Here is a 20,992-nt window from a genome sequence, read left to right on the forward strand (position 1 = left end):
CATCCTGATGGGAAGTGGGCTCCAGCACATTTCACGACGGTACACTGACTCTATAACCCTTGCTTTAGCCTCTTCTTAGAAATGGAAATTACTGTTGAGTTCTAATGCTTAATACTCTGCACTTTTGCAACCAGCTAAACATTCCATACCGAGGGTCAGTAGTTATGTAGTATCCTTCCTATGTATACTTAAGTGTTACAGAATTATAAAATAGAAAAATCTAGATTTGTTGTGCTGGCTACTTTTATATAATGCTTTTGGCTTTCTAACACAAAGCAGTAATAGTTCAGGCATCTTGGTTTTCAACAGCTTATATAAGACAGTAACACTTGAAAGACAGCATAATATTACACACGCAGGATGTTTTCCTATCCTCAGTCATAGGAAACCCAGGTTGTTTTTATTTACTCATTTCGACTAAGCCACTTGTCAATTGCATTCTCGTATTTTTTTGGTTCCTTTAACCAGTCTTGATGCCACCTAAGGTTGGCAATAACATTTGAGTAATTCTGACCCAAACTTTGTTTCCAACTCATAAACTGTCTTTTGTTATACTCATGAACAGAAGAAGAAACCTTTGGGTAATTTACTATGGAGCGAAGTATTTTGTCCAAGGAATGTACAATTACTGGGAATTTTACGGCAACGTTTGTTAGCTCATCTGGATCATCAGAAAGGTCTGGAACAAACAAAACATCAGTTATGAGCCAATTTGCATTTAAGTGAATTATTCAGTCAGCGAGGACATAAAAGTTGTAACATACCAAACAGCTGTGGAAGGACTGAACGGCCATCTGAGTACGCGATATATTTCCATTTGCCAGTTCGAAGCATGTACGTGGAAGAATTCACATTGCATCCGTGGAACTCGCTCAACACCCACAAGGGCCGAGGCCCTCTGGGTGAGACTTTGTTTTCAGCCTTTCCACGTAGCAGCGGCATAAGAGAATATCCACTAAGGTTTTGTGGGACAGGAATTCTTGCTATATCTAAGCAAAGATAAACAAAGTCAAAGTGCTACTACTGCAGCTACCGTGATTAAAAAAGCCTAACGTAATGCTACAGGTGTCTCTGAACGTGAATTTTATTACAATAATAAAACAGGCATTCCTAATTATTCTCCTAATTATTCCTAATTATTCTCCTAATTTCCTAATTATTCTCTTCCTAATTATTATGTGTAGAACACAGGAACCCCAAAATAAATAATAAAAAACAACCTTAAGGAACTTTCCAAGGTCAGCTGCCCACGATCTTGATCAAAAGCAGTATCAGCTATGTCTACGTCCATCTTTAACAAATGTTTGCTAAAACCGGTCATGATAGCCTTGAGTGATGGGTGGTGCTTTTTTATTTTTAATCATGGTTTTATGCCCTCCCCTTCTGCTCTGATCACATCAGGCAGGAGAAAGAGATTGTCATAGCATGAAAGGACTCTAAAAGCTCCATATCCAACATGGCCTAACCATTCACTTCTTTGATAATAACAGTGCTAAGCTCTTTATCTTTACATATGATACCATAAGTTATGCAAGAACCACATCTAAAACAGATTACTTTAGAGATATATATAAAAGATTTCGTATCTGAAACTGGAAGAGAAACCTGCTCAGATTATATCCTATTTTCAACTGGAAAAGTGGTTCAAAAGTTTTGAGAAGAGATAAATGTATCTTGTTGGGGTTTTAGAAAATCAACTTAAAACAACATGGAAAAGGATTTTTCACTGGCTTTTACTGACAGAAGTACAGCTTTATCTACTGCCCCACGTTGTCTCGGGCAATTGCACTGTACATGGGACACTTCTTAAAGAGCAAGCTTTGCAGGCTGCCTCAAAAAGAACAACTTTCTGATCAGTAGCCTAAAAGATCCCAGATAAAGCTTAGAATGGCAATTTCACCTAATGTTCGGTTCCAATGAGATTCACCTTTTGCACAATTTATCACAGGTATCTCTGCAAAACTTCACTCTTTAAAATAATTTCCATTTGTGTCTAAGCAATGTGATGTCAGTCCTTTTTATTTGATTCTCTGCCCTGTAATGAGTATTTCCATACCCAAGAAGGTAAGAATGGATATCCATTATCTTATTATGCTTGTCCAGATCAATTATACATTTCCTATACAAAGTCTTTATGACGTTTCTTCCATGTAACCTTTCATAAAGGACATTCCTTTGACAAGATAATGAAGCTGCCATCCTTTCAGGTTTAATCTCACCTCTGGATGCATTTACACTGTAATTTCTATAGTAAACTGTTAGGTATGAAGGCCAGCAAGGATTATTCATATCTAAAATGCATGTGATTGTTATAAAAAAATAAAAGGGTGATAAAAAACAAATAGTCCTATATATAATCATTCACTGTAATTGTGTTGATGACATTACCAGTAATAAGGAACATCATCAGCTCTTTTATTTAATTTTTACATAAATTTTTGCATTTTGTATTAAGTCTGCATGTATGATCCCCTTATAAATTGTTATCTCCTGTTGTGTTACTACATTGCCTCACAAAGTGCAGATGGAATTTTGACTATCATACAAATGTATATTTATAATAGTAACTGGGAAAAAAAATTCATTTGAAATTACTTAACTTACCAAGCATAGTAGGATATATATCCACGAGAGATACCATGTTTGGTACTTGCTGCTGCTTTTCTATGCCTGGCCCCATAACTAAAAGAGGAACATGGGAACTTCCTTCATACATGCTCATTTTATAGAACTGCCGGTGTTCCATGGCAAGTTCCCCATGATCTGCAGTGAATATAACAATCGTTTTTTTAAGAAGCCCAGTATCTCTCAGAGCTGAAATCACCTCACCTGCAACGAGAAAAAGATACTGAAGAAGATACATTCAAAATATGCCTTCCAACTTCAGTACCTGTAAAGCAGCATGCAAACCCCACGGAATCCTAGATGGATGATTGGAAACTCCTCTCTCTGCCACAGAAGGCAGAACCCAAAGTGTCCAGCCCAGAATAACGTACAGTCATCAATGAGTTGTAGGGGTCTGGCTCCCAATGAAGCACGGAGGGCACTGAACAACAACCATCAAAATGGCAAGGAGGCACCACAGGACAAGCTGCATTTTTGCTGTCATCACTTTTGTTTACTTTCTGGCATAACTACTATCATTTACTTCAACAGCAGTAAAATAGGACAGCAGAAGCCCTGACACTACATTCCTCACACATAATAAGTGGAAGTTTCTCCTTCCTGTGCCTATATCCTCACACGACATCCGTGGGCATACATTTGTGCAACAAAGACAGGCAAGATCAATGAAGTCAGAAACAAAGCAAAGTACTTGTGCATCTTTAGTGTTAAAACACTAAAATGATACTTGCTTAAACAGACTAGTTAATTTCACATTAGAATGCAAGGAAATTCTTGTTGTTTCATGGGCACTTTTCAAATTAAGAAATAAAATACTGTAAATGAAGACCAATTTGCATTATAATTTTTCTCTAGGTAGACCTTGTTGCAAACTAAGAAGAATTCTGAATGCCTAATTATTTTTTTCTTCTTCTTCTTAACTTTCAATAATATGCTGCTAAGGGAGACTTCAAAGGTAACTTTACTGTTTAGTCTATGTGTAATAGCTGTCATCCAGCCTATGCATTTGAAATCAATCTCCAAGAAAACTGCTTGTGCCATAAAATTTATCTGTCCTTCCAGCCTTGCTTTGCTGGTCTGTCCCCTTCACAATTGTTTCCATTATTTCAGTTAGCACTTAAAAAGTATTTATTTCCTCTTGTACACGGGTTAAGCAATATTATGCTGCAGTTACTGGGCCTTCACAGAGTCTCTGACTGCTGGTTGTGATTACTTTTCAGAGTGCTCTGAATTCACCATGCAATAGCCTTAAAAGCTATGCAGGTATTTATCATATAGACTGATGAAGCAACATGCATCCAAGTGATTTACTCCCAAATCTGAACTGTGTTTTGGTTTTTTTTTTTTTTTTTTCCCCAGAAGATCAGCCCTATCAGCACTTTCTTAAAAAAGAACAAGAAAATTCACTGTATAATGAAACATTACCTACCCAGCATGGCATCTGTCTCTGCACACATAGCATAATAAAATGCTCTAATACTTCTTACTTCTTGCTTTGTAAACTCTCCTGTGCAATTCTTGGTGTAAGATGAGTAATAGTCTACTGGATGCATCTCTGAAAGAGACGACCACTTTGGTATTTTAATAGCTTCGTAAGTTACCTAAAAATAAGAGGAAATTAACATTACTTTAGCAACTGAATTAATTTTTTTTTTTTTTTAAACAGATTTAATTTAAAACTTCTTAGCATAAATTCACAGTTCTCAATTTGTGGTCCAGGAAACACCAGCTGCTGATCTGTTACATGGTGCTGCTAACTCCTCCATACATCCCCTCTGCTTCCACAGGTATCAAGTCATTTCGAGAGAGCGCTATAAAAATCAGCTAGAAACTAAGGCTAGGAGCCAGAAATATATGCTTTACCAGCTGATATATATTTTTTTTAAGAGAGATACCACAGAACAATCTTCTAGAACTGTACTCTAGAGTAAGTACAGAAGTCTTGGCATAGTGTCTCATTAACTATAGAATAACTATAAACCATACGTATCAAAACGATCAGGTGTTATGTGAGCCTACTAAACAACACGGAAATTTACTTAGTCTGGGAAGGTCTCCAGGACAGTGGATGACAAGCCTTGACATCTTGATAAAAAGAAGTCAAATTTTCTACTACTTTTTTATTTGTTTCCACAGATGTCAATCCATTTAGTTATAAAGAAGTGTAAGATCAGTTTGAAACTAAAATGTAGGAGCCAATCAATTACAAATAATGCTAGATTTGCGTATTCAAATTGGCATGCTCACAGATACTGTGTGCTGCAGTACCAGCTTTAGAGCCTCAAGGTTTGACATATACATTTAGCCAAGGCTGTCATACTTGTAAGCATTCCCTTAAGTGCTGCATTTAACAGAGTTAATTACCTCTATATGGCAGACTTAAAGCACAAATTACCACAAAGCAGAGAAGATGCAATCTCAGTGTGGAAAACTTAAGTTATTAAATAAAACCACAGGTGTTGCTCTCATTTACCTCTGCAAATCTTCTCTAACAAACAAAGCTGAGGCCTAGATTATGGCACAACTCCAGCGCCTGTGCAGCAGCACGTTCCCAGGGCTGCAGCCACAGATCCACGCCTGGGCTGGCCCCAGACATGGGCCGCCCTGGTTCCTGACAAAATAACTGAGACGCTTCGGGGATTCATGCAGCACAAAAGCAGTACTTCCCTAGAAGTACTACATCTCTGTTTACTGATATATATATCCTGGCATGGATAACTAAGAGCTGTCTGGGGAGCTACTAGCATAGACTCTGCCTCTCGAGCACATGGCATCTTTGACCACCAGTGCTGTTACAGCCATGAGTTCCAGTACCCACAAAGCTCCACCTCCCTCAACAGTTCATATTCTGAGTTATCCAGAAGATGTATTAAGTCATCTAAACAGTTGGTAAGACAGCAATAGTTGAAGTGCCCGTAAAATAGGGATAAACCCTGGCTTTGTAATAGTCAGACATACTAAACCCTAAGTTTCCTTAGGCCCTATAGAAAAATAAGCTGCAGGAAGAAGTCATGGAAGATAAAACAACAGCAAACAACTGCTTCAGTGATCTTCCTATTGCTGAAGGCCCTTGGCTTCATAAAGTCACGTTTTAGACTCCTCAAATGGTTATTTGTTAGTTGATTAAGATATAATGGGAGCAAAAAGTGTCCATCTCCATCCATGATTCATCAGAAGACTGAACCCTTTTCTACAGGACTACAACCTAGTTTTAAGCAGTCACAAAGTCATAAACCCTTTGCCTGTCTGTGTTAATTCACAGCTAGGAAAGAAGTCACATGCCCTGAAAAGGTGCCAGCTTGTAAAAAACACAGGGGACCATCTGCTTAGCAACACAGTTTCATAAACATACCACGTTGATACTCCATTCTGTACCAGCTCCATATTAAACACGTAATTTAATTCAAGTTCTTCATCTATGCACTCTAACTTCTTCATGAGATTGAGCTCTGTCATTTTCAAAGACGCCTTCTTCCATTGCCAAAACATAGATACATTCCAGAAGCATCAGCCAATGATCAATAAATGGTAATACATGGTTCACACAACTGAGTATGTGCATGTAGTGGGGGAAAGTACCTCAGCAAACTACAGAGTTTAAGTACTCTAACTGGATTAAGGATGACAAAAATTTCTCAGAAGTGTTATAGAGGTACTGCCACTCCCAAGACATGTCTAACCCAAGACATGTCTAACCTACCAATTAGCACCTAGAAAATTTTCCTTACTATCCAAACTACAACTTGCTTTTTGCAAATGAAGGCTTTTTTCCCTGACGCCCTTCCCCTCCCCACAGACTTCTCACCATTGCTAGAAGAAAAGAACCCACAACCCTCAATAATACACAGAAATTCACATCTCTCAACCTTAATTTGTATATCCTTTTTTCTAAGTCTTTGTATTTTTGTTGCATCTAGGTAAACAGATTTTGCAGTTCCCCAGCAGAAAAGGCCAAATGAGTTATATAAATTCTGTATGGGTTCGTGGTTTTTTTTTGGTTTTAAATAAATATAAAGTCTTTTCAAATCTATTTCTCAGTTCTTCAGCTGCAGAGAATCTTAATGCCTTTATGCTGTTGTGACCCATTTATATTTTTACGACAGATAATGGCACCTGGAGGTCACACAAGAGAGAACAAAAATATTTACTACTTCTTTGGGACAGAGTGCTATCTGCTAGCTTCCCACATATGAACATAATGGGACTTTACTGCATTCTAAAAACATTGGAAAACTACAGTAGCATGGAAAAAAGTTAACAGCAAAGAGAGACTTCTGCTGTGCCTTACTGCTTCTTGTTCTAGGTTCATGTTGTAGGAAAAGTCAATCTCTCACTATAAAACGCAGACAGAATGACTACATATAGCTTCATTTATAACAAGCACAATACAGATTGTTATAAACAATGAACTTCAGACCATTACTGAAAAAAACAATTACAGCTAAGTATAGGAACAATTTCATTCTCAATTTAATATGTTTCTAGCCACTGAACTCCAAATTCCTTTATTGATTCAGTGACTACTGCTAACAACCCTTTCCTACAACAGAGAAAAATTCTTCATTTCTATTTGCTTAGCCTTAAATCAGAAATCTAACATCTCATCCAAGTACTTTCTTACTGTGTACTGAAATATCAAAACTGGTTCTGACTTGAAAAACCACGAGTAATAAAATACTGTTCATAATAAATACAGTTATAAACAAGTTTATATTTAAATTTCACCTTCACATACCTTTTCAAGCCAATAGGGAGAAGTCAAAAATGTAGAGGATCCATAATTTTCTCCCGTATAGGGTGATGGATATGGGTGTGGTAAATTCAGTCCCAAGTAAAGAACAAATGGTTGAGTAAGGTTAATAGCTTCTTCCTTTATCCAATTTACTGCTTTATCAGTATTCCGCCAATCTGCTTCCATCACTCTCACATGTGTCCTATCACCAGTAAGATTTACCACTGGTCTCCCTTCTTGTCGGAGCAGGAAGTCAACATCCCTAGTCCAGGCTTCTACACGGTTACTGAAAATACACACACAAGATACATACTCTGTGGAAAATATTTTCTTCACTTTTCCTCCAAGTGAAAAGAGTTAAGAATTCCTGAAAATTTCCTGTATTTGTAGCTGCAATCTGTTTGTAATTTCTACATAAAGGAGAATTGTTATTCAATCGATCAATAGCTATTGCGCATCTATTTTACACTCAAACCTTTAACCATTTTTTTTTCTGCTTCTTCTTTCTTATTTATTGTAACTTCATGTCAGAATGGTTCTTCTCACCTCTACAAAATAACATTTAGAAATAACACCTCCATCTTGTTGACGCTGCTCCCCATTCTGGCATGGATTCACATACTGTATCTCTGGTAAAGAGGGCCTTAGATTTTTGTTATTTGAAAAAGTCCTGTAGGAGATAACTTGCCTGGAGAGCCTGCCTTTAGAAGCAAAGTTCTGATTTTGGAGTGTACTATTACCACATTTTTAAACACTATTACTTACGACAAAACTCTGTAAGAGCGATTTATCTTGTACAATTGCTTTTCATGTAGTTAATAAATCCTATCAAGAAAAGGGAATAATGGAGTAGAAGGGTGTAGGGAGAAAGCAAGAAGGGGGAAAATAAAGACAACGTTTTAATGATAAAATATTTTTCGAACAGGTTTTCTAATATCATAACGATTGTTGCCTCTCTAAAACACTGCGAAATCTGAGCTGTGAATGTCCTTGTTTCTTGGTCAGCATGAATGACACCACAACTGCCATAAAAAAGGGTTGGAAGGAAACAGCCCATTTAAGAACTTGACTACTTTTTGCTCACAGCAATTTCAATATAACAAAAGAAATTATAAAAGAAAATATGAAACTGCTCAAGGTTTGATCATGTACTTTCATCAAAACACATCATTATTATTGTTTAAAGAACATCTAACCAGTTTTGCCCCCACAGGAATTTTACCAGCGCACTTTTAACCTCCAGAAAAACTATTCAGAATTATCTGTAATGACATTTTTAACTCCTTGTTTAAGCTCACACTTTCAAGGTAAACTGACTTCAACAAATTCTGTAGAACAAATTAAGGAAGCTAGATGGCCTACAGAGGAATCACATTTTTTAAACATTAAAATGAAATGATGGTAAAGGGGTGGGTGTGTGGATGCATGTGTCAAATTGCATCTAATGTCGTAATACTGACTTATATAGAAAAAATTATTACATAGGCTATAGGCCAGTCTGACTATCCGATCAGACTAAGGTTAGGATCAAGTTAAAAAATAAAAACAAAACCCCCAAACCTAGTCTTTCCTCCCCCAAACCCTCCACTTCAGATCCCTTCCACATTCTGGAGCAACACAGGAGATGTTCTGACACATCCAAGAGGAAAACTAATCCTCAGGCAGAAGAGCAGAAAAAAGATATGCCAAGATAAGAAACTTCAAAAGGCCAGGCGGAGAGCTGAAAGAGGGCAATACTAAATTCAATCCTTGAATTTAAAAGGAAAGAACAAGTATGTGACAAATAATTATTCAAAAGCTTCAGAAGTTATTTCCAATTTTCAACACTTTCAATTGGAATGAAGGGGGATCATACCTCATTTGCTAGCGGATAGTACTCCAATGATTCTAAAACACACACAATGGAAAAAAAGCCAATAAAGGATGGGAATACAACAATGTAAGATTGATGATAAAGCTTAACGAACTACCATCATTGCTAACCTAAGTGAAAGTAATTCCATGACAGTAAGTAAGTGCATCTGTTTTAAATGTTAAGTGAAGATGGCCACCAACATTCCAAAGGACACATAAGAGTCTTTTTGACAGGAAGCAGAGGCTTCACATATTCAACAGTCTGGAGGCTAAAGATCCATCTCTTTCTCTCAGTATGTATTTCTTTGTATGCACTTCCTAGAAGTCATTTTCCTCAAATATCATTGATTCACAGCCACGTATAATTATCTTATGAGTAAGTCACATTCAAATGGATACGTAGTATATTTCACTAAGTATTTTCATTTTTAAGATATGTAAATTTCCTTCTTTACAGATATGACTTGCATTAGCAATGCACTATTTGCAGTAGGTTAGCACAAAGAAAAATCAATGTATGTCATACAACTGAAAGGTTGCAGTAGAAAAGTTAATAATTCTTTTTTTTATTAGGTAAGTATGCGATCAGGCAGCTGTAGCAGTTTTGTTGTTTAAAGAAACAATGTATGTGCTTAAGAAAAGTTTCTAAAGAAGCAATACTGCCCGCTGTGTCCTGTCAAATCAGTTTCTTTGGAACAATCTGATCTCCACTGAATCTACTACTCATCTTGCCCTAGCTGAACTGTTCTATATCGCCTCGCTAGTCTCCTTTTCAACAAGAAATTAAAACAGCAGGTCATTTTAATTATCTTCACAATGAACGGGAAACTTTACTGTAACTCTTCTACACTATTTATAGATTACTTAACTGGCTACTTAGGGTTTTTAGATGTCTACACAGATGCACATTTTTCTCTGGCTGAGGAACTGTATTTGCAGTATTCATTTTTTTAATTAAAAACTGTGTAAACTGCCATTTTCAAATTCCTCCTGTGTAGGCACAGAAAGGCTGGCTAATCACGTGTTTGTTTTCGTTTATTCCCAAGCCCTACTCACACTTATTCAAATAACAGTAAGGGCTTGATCCTGTTAAGTACAGATCTCAAATTCTCACTGAAGGGAAAGTTAGAAAAAAATGTATCAAAAATTTGCACCAGGTTAAAATGCACGATAAAGGCCTAGGACAAAAGATAATTAAAAACTGCAACACCATAGACTTCATTATTTTCCTGTTATCTTTGAAGGGCCTAAAAATTCAACCTTGTAGGACCAAGAGCTATGGAACCATGATGTGATTATATGGTTACATCATAATTTCTGTTTGTGAGACTCGAACCCTATCACTAAAGTAAATGAATCTATACATGGCAGAATGAGAAAAATCAGAGCACATGATTGCAGCTCCACTGATACCGGTGCTGCTACAGTTTTGCAAAGCCCTGAATTGTCTTAATTTATTTCTCACCTGCAGACACCTGGAACAAAACCAACAGAACCATTCAAACATGAGAGTACACGACACAATAAGTACAAGAGAAAGGTTAAAGCAGTGGTGTGCATTGATAGCCAATGACATGAATGACATCAGCAAAACAGGTCACTATTGAAGAAGGGACTGTCACTGTTAAGTGCATTGTACAGATGACATGTCAGCAGCATCCTGATGGCAGGACGGTAACCAGGTCATCGTGTACTCTGTGTGCCGTTCCTCTTCCTGTTGTTCCAACAGAAAAGCAGAATACAGTAAGAGCCACAATAAGGAAACAAAAAGGCTATTTGCCTACTGTTCCTGAAGACTGAAGTAAGCAAAATTTCAAGGCAAAGTATCAGACCATAGCAACTTTTCAGTCCTAAAAAGTATGAAATACCTATGCAAAATGCCATTTCATCATGGCAAATCAACAGGAAAATACGAAAGACCTCATCAGATGGCATCCCTTGCTCTATCACATGCCAGCAATCCTGTTACTACTTGAACACAAATCTTAGTATTTGTGAGTATATTTGTGGGTGTGAGACTGTTAGTTGGCAGGGTTTACCAACTTAGAAAGTTAACTAACATAAAAATTATGTTCCTCTTCTATATGATCTCACATTAAGATTTTCTTTGCATTAATTCCTATGCAGTAAAATTTACTTGAGAACTAAGGACTATCTGTTGTTCAGCCTGGCATTCCCCATGTGATGGCCTTTGTACTGAAGCCAGAATTCACCTATGGTCTTCAATTCAGGCAAATCAAAGCAAGACTTGTGGAATCCAGATGCTTATATGCAATCAACCTTTTTTTTTCAGTGCCACCTTTGTATTCCAGTTATCATATGAACAGCCAGGAACTTCTGGAATTACTTAGAGCTGCTCTTCTTTAAACATGGAGTGACTTTAGATTAGAGATAAATGAGATTTCAATGTTATTAAACATTTCTTCTATCTCAGTGAAGGGCAGGGTGACTGCATACTATATACTATTTAGGCAACACAGAATTTTCTCTGCTCAGAAGTGATTCAGGAGAAAAGTGTAAGGGTCTGTATAATACTGCAGAAAATGTTCATTTTTCAGAGTAATCTTAATGTACTGAAAATCTATTCTAGAAATGCTTAAGAATGATGCACCCCCAGAATCGTTTTTGTCTTGCTGCATTACACAGAACAAAATCCGACCCTTTGCTTTCTTAAAGAATGGGCTATTACTGGCACTTTACAGTATGCTGTTAAGACAAAGCTCTTCTGAAAAGCATGAATGCCTCAAGAAGTCACAACCAACCATGTCTACACTACAATAATACAAACATCTGTAAGCATTCATCTTAATGTTCAGTTGTTTCTTGCCAGAGAGGAAACTTTCCTGATATTCATGCAAGCAAGCACAAAGAATCAGAATAATACTATAGCAGATAACTTTTTAGTACATTGTACAAGTAATTGTTTCTTACTGGGGCGAAAAAAAAAAGTTTTAAGAATAATGCAGTCTTCAGAAAAAAAAAATTCAAAGCAAAAGACCGGGGTAGAACACCCATCTGTTCACAGTTAGATGCTAAATTACTAAGAAGAGCTGCAGACAGAGAGAAGACAGAAGCGTCAGTAGTACACAAATATATACACTGTCTGGTAAAGTAAGTAAACATTACATTTTTGCTGTAAGTCTGTATTTGAATAATCTTTTACTTCTGTGTAGAACTGTGTAGAACAGGTATATGGAAAAAAGGAAAAAAGCTTTCTTTTCTTTTTTGATAGTCTTAAACCGGAGAGGAGATTACTACTTTGGCAGTATTCTGAAGTGGATACTATTTATCAATTATTTTGTTCATAAAAAGGAGTGTGTAGGGGCAACATACTATTAAGCAGTAATGTGACCTTTCAACTTCTGATTGCTCATTTCTGTGACAGAAGTGAGGAAATTTTAAGTAACTTGAACCTGCTTAATATCAAAGAAAATGCTACTCTTCATTACTATTTCAACAACTGATATTGTTATTAATCAGAGATAGTGCATTTTCATAAAAACTACACAGAAGGAAGACACCCTATTTTGACCCAACTGTCCTAGTCAAATTATGCTTATGTTTTTTGAACATAATGCAGTTAGTCTCTAAATGTTTAAGTATTTTTCATAAATTGCTGTAATGCTAGTGGCATTTTCTTTTAAAAAAAAGCTTTACAGCATAGGAAGTACAGCACAAGTCTGTGAAAACATATGGCATTCAAAAAAAAAATAAATAAAAGACCACCTCATGTTTTGTGATGCTAGATTTAATATTCAAGTATTATCAAATATGTTTCTTTGTTCTGCTTTTCCTACACTGCTGATGTAATAAAGCCAGGAAGTCTCAAGGCAAGAACAGTTTCTGAATTTCACTTAGGGAGCCATACCCATTATCAAGAATAACCTTCACTCACGGTGGGCAAAACCACAGTCTTGATATTCACCTTCCAGCTACAGGTAAAAGCCAAAGTACATCTGCATGGGATATGCTGCCTTCTGTATAAATTTGCAGGACAGACCCCTGACAGGTTCCTAGCACAATTTCTTCTAAATGAAAGCTAGTACCATTTCAATCAGAGACAGAAACCACTTGCCAGGCCATTACATGATTTATTCACTCCTGTCCATTTCATAGCAGGGGAATCTATCTCATTACCTTACTGAATGATGCCCAGAAGTATAGTCCAATTTCCCATACTTCTGTGTGCGGTAGCCATGCTTCTCCATGAGATCCATCCACGTTACATAATCTGGGTCTAGACCTTTAAAGTTATTCCAAGATTCTGTTAAATGAGTGAAAAGACCACTCCACATAGCTGGGGGGGGAAAAAAAAACGAAGAAAAAAAAAGAGACAGGGTTTTTAACAAGTAAGTGGTACTTGCTATCTAAATCTGAGTTGAATATACTTGAGAAGGGATCAATCTTCCCATTATTTTAGGGGTAAAATGTCCACATTGTGATTCAAAGAGAATACAAAGTATTACTCTTCCAAATCTTTTTTTTCATCATTAATACAAGATTTATTGAACATTATCTCCCCTTACTGAAGTTAGATTTTAATGTGAATTTCAAGTTAACATGTTTGTGGAGGGAATTAAAAGATATTATTTTTAGATATACTATACGACTTCAGTTTTATCTTTTTTAGGTCTACTTCACTACCAGCTGTAGAAACAAAGCCAAATTATTAAAGAAGAGGCCAAGAAGAAATTAAACCAAGGGAAGAGTTGCAAAGGAACTATAATGAAAGTTTTTGTTAGTGAATTCCCGTGTTTCTTTGCAATTTGTCGAGAATAGTTCACTCTTCCCAATGCTAATTTAGAGTCAGAAAGAGTCCTAAAAGGAAGCTAAGCTGTTCCATAAGCAATGGAAATACCCTGTAAGAACAGAGTGTCAACCCCAACCCCATGCCATGGCAATACTCCTACTTTTCCAACCCCAAAGTCCTCCTTCCCACCATCTCTCCCAGTATCATCCCTGACACCTCCACAATAGATGTACCCTCAGTTCCTTGCAGGTCTCCAAGCTACTGGCTAAACAAGAGATGTCCCACTGTTTCACAGCTACACTTGTGATGACTGACCAGTGGTCATGATGATGTTGATGGACTCTGTTTTTGGAGTACTGTGTCCAGTTCTGGGCTCCCCAGTTCAAGAAAGACAAGAAACTACCAGATAGAATCCAGAGGAGGGCTACAAAGACGATTAAGGGAATGGAGCATCTCTCTGATGAGGAAAAGCTGAGAGACCTGGGGCTGTTTAGCCTGGAGAAGACAAGACTGAGAGGGGATCTCATCAATGTTTGTAATATGTAACGGGCAGGTGCCAACAGGATGAGGTCAGACTCTTTTCAGTGGTGCCCAGCGACAGGACAAGGGGCAACGGGCAGAAAAAAGAACACAGGAAATTCCTCCTGAACATAAGGAAAAACTTCTTTACTTTGAGGGTGACAGAGCACTGGCACAGGCTGCCCAGAGAGGCTGTGGAGTCTCCTCTGGAGATATTCAAAACCCGCCTGGACGTGACCCAGTGCAACCAGCTCTGGGTGACCCTGCTCTGGCGGGGGGGTTGGACTGGACAAGCTCCAGAGGTCCCTTCCAGCCCCTGCCATTCTGTGATTCTGTGACCACCTAAAATGCTAAACAGAATTGACAAATTGTTGAATTGATCATGCAGCCTCTTCCTCACTGGGAACACTAGTTGCTATTTTCACAGAACTTCTTAAATAACCTAACACAAGGTTATTGTTCTCAGCAACAAAGACTGGCTGAAAGACTCAAAAATCAAGAAAAAGAAAACAAGACTGTCAGCACGTCAATGTAGTCTCACTCACTTAAAATATGACTTTGAGAAACAGAAAAGGGGACTAGGTTATCAATAAATGGAATACTGAACACTAAATTTGACAGCCTGTGCCTGCTGCAGCCAGGACAGGTTGCTTTTTCCAATGTATGCTTGAGAGAAATGTATGCTTTTCATTTACATCACCTCTGGAGGGTCTTTGCAACAATTGAAAAGGCTAGAAATGTTTTAATATGTAACCTTCGACTCAAGAACCCTTCCTTCTAACTTCCTGGCAAATTCTGCAAGCGTGAAATTGAGCAAAGGACAATGACTACAGCAAGTAAAGAAAAATACTGAAGTATTCAATTAAAGCTACCATAGGATACATTATGTATTTATCAGAACGTTTGGAATAAATGTCATTAGAAGGCAGTGCTAACAGCCACCGATTTGTTCAGCTGTTACTATTTAATACTCTTTACTGAGAATAGTAAAGAGATTTATTAACTTTGTATTGGAAAAGGAGAGTAGTTCTGAATGCAGCTTCAGCACTGCCACAGACAAACTGGCAATTTCTCTACAAATCCTGAAGATTTTTTAAAAATACTGGAGCTTCAGAGAAGTTTGCAAAAAAGATTTGGGAGCTCACACATAGCTGGAAAAAAGAGAAAAAAAAAAAAAAAAAAAGAAAGGAAGAAGCATGAGAAACAGAAAAGAGAAACAGATCAAACATGAGAATACTGTATAAATTCAGACATAAAAAAAATTGAGTCTTACTGAAAAACAAAACGAATTCCCCAAAATTAAAACCTTTCAAATTTCCCATCATTACCACACATCTAAATTGACAAGCACAAGTATTTATCTGGTGTTTCGCTCGGTCCTACCTGCACGGGAAGGACAACAAATTGGAGAATTGGTATAAGCGTTGAGAAAGACAGTGCCGTATCTTTTCATAAAATTTATGAAAGGCAAATCCACAGTCTGGTTTCCTGGATAAAATGTCAAGCGTCCATCCTGCAATCAAACAGAGAAAAACTATGTAAACAGCATTATCCCAAACTATTGGCTGCATTAATTCATAGATTTATTACCTTGAACATATATTACTCAAACATTGTCCATTCTACTCGGGTACAGAAATTAAAGCATTGAGAAGCTTAATTAGACCAATATAAAATGGATTACTTGTGAAAAAGTGTAATGTAAATGATAACTGGACTTCTTCACAGTAAAATTACCTCTTTTCTGTTGCTATACATATTCTAAGCTCCAATTCTTGCAACAGCAGTCTTGCATGACACGTTCAAGAGGGATAATAGGCATAGTGAAAGACGAATGGAATCAGTTTGAATCCTGACGCAGACGTGTGCACTGGCACATATTTCCATGAAACCAGAACTCATCCTTTTCCTCTTTTAAAGGTTTATTCACACCACACCTCTTTGAACTTATTTTAATCTATGGACTGGAAAAGCGATCAGAAGGGAGGCTCCCACTGAAGCGCCATCTGCAATTGTCCCCTTTTGATACTTTATTGATCCTTCATTTTACCTATTTCTTTAGCTAGAGTTTTTAATCGGTAACTTTAAAAATACCCAAAATTTTGAATCTCTACTTTTACTGTACAAAATTATGATGATGTGAAACCAGGTTTCATGCAGACTGTCCTGTTTTAGCTCACTGTCTTCTCCTGTTACTTGTATGTCTTTCCTTGGTTCAGTAAGATGTCTCAACTCAGCCACAGCCTTACTGGTTGGCTCTTTGGTGAAGAGACTTGTCTTCAATTACAAATTCACCTGCTATTGGCTCATTTGTTCCAAAGACAACGTACAAACTACCACATGAGCCTTTGCATAATAAATTCTGGAATGCAAATTCTTACCTCTATTACCTCCCCATACATAGGCAATGGACAACCCTACCGAATTACTTTAAATTATTTTAAAGTGAGAACAGATTCTATATGAGAAACCATAGCAAAACAACTGGTATGTGATTGCTTGTAACCCTGCAGTAACTTCTTCGAATCCACATGCAGCCTATCAGCACCAGCAGCCTACAAAAAATGCTTTCCACGCCACACATTGAGCAAACCTCATTTGGCACAATGGGTTCTCGGTGTCTGCTGAAGCTAACAGTCATCATTACATGACATTGAGTACAAAACTGCACTGTGGCTTTTACTGTAACAGTTTTGCTAGGTAAGAAATCTTGAAAACAATTATTCAGTGAGATATTACCTCTTCAGCGGAAAATATTCACCTGAATGACCACTTTGCTCATGCTGACTCATAACCAAAAATCAGGAGATATGACCAAGAGTGAATCATGAGAGTTGCCTTCTCTTAATACTGAATAGATAGTTCTATTCAACTAATAAAAACTTCATGACTGCTTCAGATGAAGACCTTTGATCATCTACTTCAAAATGTAAAGAACATGTACAGTCTCAATGGATGCAGGACTAAGGCCTTACCTTCTGTGAAATTTTACCTTTAAACAATGGTACATTCAAAACAGGTACAAACACTTTTGAGGCATCTGAGTCATAGTGAAAACTCCAAAGGATAACAGAAAATGTGATTAGCTTAAAACAAAACAGGTAGATGGATGCATGGGTTCTGAGAACTGCTAGCCTCTACAGTTATTAAGAAAAAGCATTTTTTTGCAAGATTGTATTTGTTTTGAAAATAACTGTTTGAAACAAACATTGTATTTAACATAATATTCTCCTGTATGAGACATTAGGCAAGCTTACATGGAAAGAACAATAGTTTCTTTCTGTTTTCAGCACTTAAGAATACAGATCAGACAACGTAAGACTACCTATCAATTGCATACTATGCTGTTTCTGCACATTAACAGACCTGTTTCTGAATTTTCGCTATAGTTTTACTAGTTTAATTTTCTGGAATAATTTGTGAGAGAACCAAAAAAACCAACACCAAAGATAAGCGAGAGCAAACCTGAAGAAATTACAGTCCGTGTTACTACTGCTTCCATTACCCACGATTCCCCAGTGGTAGGCACTCATCCTCCAAGTGAAAATTTACACAGAATACTGCAAATCATAAGAGTTTGTACCATTTCACAAAGAAGCCAGAAAGCAGAGTTAAGACCAGTGTAACTGTGCTCCACAGTAGGAAATCTACTGAAATATTTTAAGATTAGAAATTATTCTGACACTGTTTAAAATATTTTAACCTTAGAGCATGAGCACTTCATTACCTCACTAGCCACCCAGCCACTGCTCATATACTATGTCCATAGTCAGAGAATAATGTAATTTTCTTCACTTTAGAGTTCAATGCAGGGATGGCATGCAGAAGAAAACAATTCCCTCCATTTGTTTTCTGGCAGAAAACTATTGGCTATTGGATAACACAGCGTTGTAGAGAGAAGCACTTTGTTTGGCACCAGGGGAGCTAACTGTGGCAACCCAGCACCACATTGCAGTGAATGACCACCCAGTACACCGGGCCACTGGAGATCAGAATATGGTAAAAGACTGATCACCTAATTTTGTACGCTATTACAAATGGCAACTAGAACAAGCATTCAGTAGGACAAACTGGAAATAACGCTTAAATCTACAATATGAACTTGAAAGGAACTTTGGGCTGAAAGTGCCCTTTAGAAAGTACACGCCTGATTTGTCATTCTGTCAATAACATATTCACAAGTTTCTCCAACAAAGATACTGTTCGTTTGAAGAGCTGGAGACACAGTGTTCATTCTTTTGATACTGGACAGACAGGTGGCATGTCTATTCACTGAAAGAAGCAAGCTTCTTTAACAAGCTGAGAAGGTGAAAGCTCTACAGCTATTTCTGGAAATCCGCTCTCCAAGAACTGTGTAGGACTTGTGGGCTTTGAAGTACCCGAGGCAATACAATTATTCTGAGTAACACAAGAAAGCACATTTCACCCAGGAACTTGAGCTGCATTGCAAGCAAAGCTTGTCATCACTCAGTTAACCTCAAGCAGCAATTTAGGAGCTGAATTGCCTACTAGCACATTCCACCAACAAGCCCTGTGAGAAGCACAGTGCTTGATGTGACACAACAGCAGAAGGCTGGCTGTTCAAGCAAGAAATCACTGCTCTGGAGGCTAAACACAGTCCAGCATCACTGAAAAGAAAATTTTTGTCACACTTGACAAAACAGGCATGAGTCATTCATAGACAGCATCACCTGCGACAAAGGCAGGCACGCTTTTACATGAAAGCCCATACCTTCCAACAGCCTGCAGGACTTAAGCTTTTTTTTTTTTCCAGAAAAACCTTAAGTTTCAACAGTACTCAATTCTTCCTTTTCTACTAGCAATGAAATCAAAGTGGTTCATCTATTTCTGCTTTCAAATCCATCTCATAAAAAACTTATGCAACACAATGATTCCTTTAACATATTCGCCTCCATATGCACTAACAAATACGATACTTTTCAGAAACAACACCTTGTTCCTAACTGTTTTTGTAAAGAACATCACAAACATTTGGAGTGTTGTCTTTCATTTTTTAAGGGTTACCTCACTAATCCCCCTAAGATAGCCATGGGAATCCTCCCGTTTACAGGATGACATATAAAAGCCTTACTAAGATTTGTCTGCAACTTCTGCTAGCATCTGGAAACAAACTGGCCATAACCCAAACTGTCATAAATTCGGCATTTTATTGGTAAATAATAGTTTTAGTAAAAGCTAAAAATTTGGAGAAAAATTCTCATCTACAAAACCACATTTTACTTTGAAATGTTAAGAGAGATGATATTCTTAAAATAATATAAACAAAGAATACAGTCAGAGGAAAGAAAATAAAAAAGGATCTATCGCTTTAAGTCATAGCAAATGTGTTTTAAGAAGGGGTTTGAAGAAGGATAATACATGTTTACCAAATACTTCAGAAGAATTCCTCCCAGGAATGACAGGCAGCAGGCAAGAAGTCAGGCGCTCTTACCTCTGCTGTCAAGGATGGCATTCTGAGATGATTGGGAGCCAAGCTGATTTCTCAACAGCAAATGAGAAGGGATGAGATGTGAAAGTCCTCAGAAGTAATACCATGGAGCTTATGTTTGATATAACAGGAAGGAGAGCTCAGATGAGGCAGAGAAACCAAGGCTTTCTTCGAAGTAAAACCTTGATAAAACCTGTTCCAGTATGCTGAACAGGCAGATAGAAGCATGGTGAGAAAAGGGTGAAAAAATGTGCTGTCTTTAGCTGTAAGCAATGAAATACACTTAGTCTATGTGAAGGAAAAAAAAAAAAATCTTTTCTATGTGTCTGGGGATTAAAACAAATGTATCAATAAATTGCTGTAATAAAGCCATTAGAAATTTATAAAAAATACCCAATTGTTCCTTTATCCTTCCAGCTGTAGATAGTCACCTGACAAGTTTATTGTAGTATTTGTTATATCTAACAAAAGCCTGAGTAAGTCTATATATGCCCAACATCTTAACTCAGTCATTTTCACCTGTTATCACAGAAACTCTTCATTTCATCTATTGTGGAGACCTAAAGTTCTTAAGATGTACGACGGTGAGAATCACAGGGTTTAGTGACCTTCCTTTGCTTTTTGCTTTTCAAGCCATTGGAGAAGCGCTGATTTTGCACACCAGGTCTGCTCTGTGAATTGCTGCCCTGCCCCACAGTCCCGCTGGCGTGCCCCCACCTGCCTCCAGTTGCAGTGACAGGCTGTAGGTACCACAGCTGACCACGGGAACCGGCTATGCACAAGTTTCTGACGACTGTAACGCACCTGAAGAGAACACGGAGCACGCTCCTGGGAAGAATGAGGAGTTTGGTTTAAATAACAAGAGTTACGTAGTGAAGGCCTGCCCTCATCGTCCCAAGAAAGCCGTCCACTTCACGGAGGCGATGGAGAATAAAAACCAGCCCCATTTTCGAAAGCCTGTGGTTGTAGTCTGGGCAAAGCCACGGAAAGCCCCCGCTGCCACATCCTCGGAGGTCCCAGTCAGGCCAGGACCGGCGACATGCCCCCGCCGAGGCAGCCCCGC

At 37.7% G+C, this 20,992-nt stretch overlaps 1 protein-coding gene across 1 annotated transcript; it reads right to left on the reverse strand.

Annotated features, from left to right (window-relative positions):
* Nucleotides 1–404: 404 nt before the first annotated feature.
* ARSK (arylsulfatase family, member K) lies at nucleotides 405–20,876 on the reverse strand. The gene is made up of 8 exons (XM_009884336.1): nucleotides 20,799–20,876; nucleotides 15,864–15,993; nucleotides 13,349–13,508; nucleotides 7,361–7,643; nucleotides 4,055–4,226; nucleotides 2,605–2,829; nucleotides 765–989; nucleotides 405–679 (listed from the first exon to the last, which is right to left on the reverse strand). The coding sequence occupies exons 1-8, from the start codon at nucleotides 20,874–20,876 to the stop codon at nucleotides 405–407; spliced, it is 1,548 nt and encodes a 515-aa protein (XP_009882638.1).
* Nucleotides 20,877–20,992: the final 116 nt, after the last annotated feature.

This window comes from Charadrius vociferus, unplaced genomic scaffold (genome assembly GCF_000708025.1).
Source record: "Charadrius vociferus isolate BGI_N301 unplaced genomic scaffold, ASM70802v2 scaffold744, whole genome shotgun sequence".
Classification (NCBI taxonomy): domain Eukaryota; kingdom Metazoa; phylum Chordata; class Aves; order Charadriiformes; family Charadriidae; genus Charadrius; species Charadrius vociferus.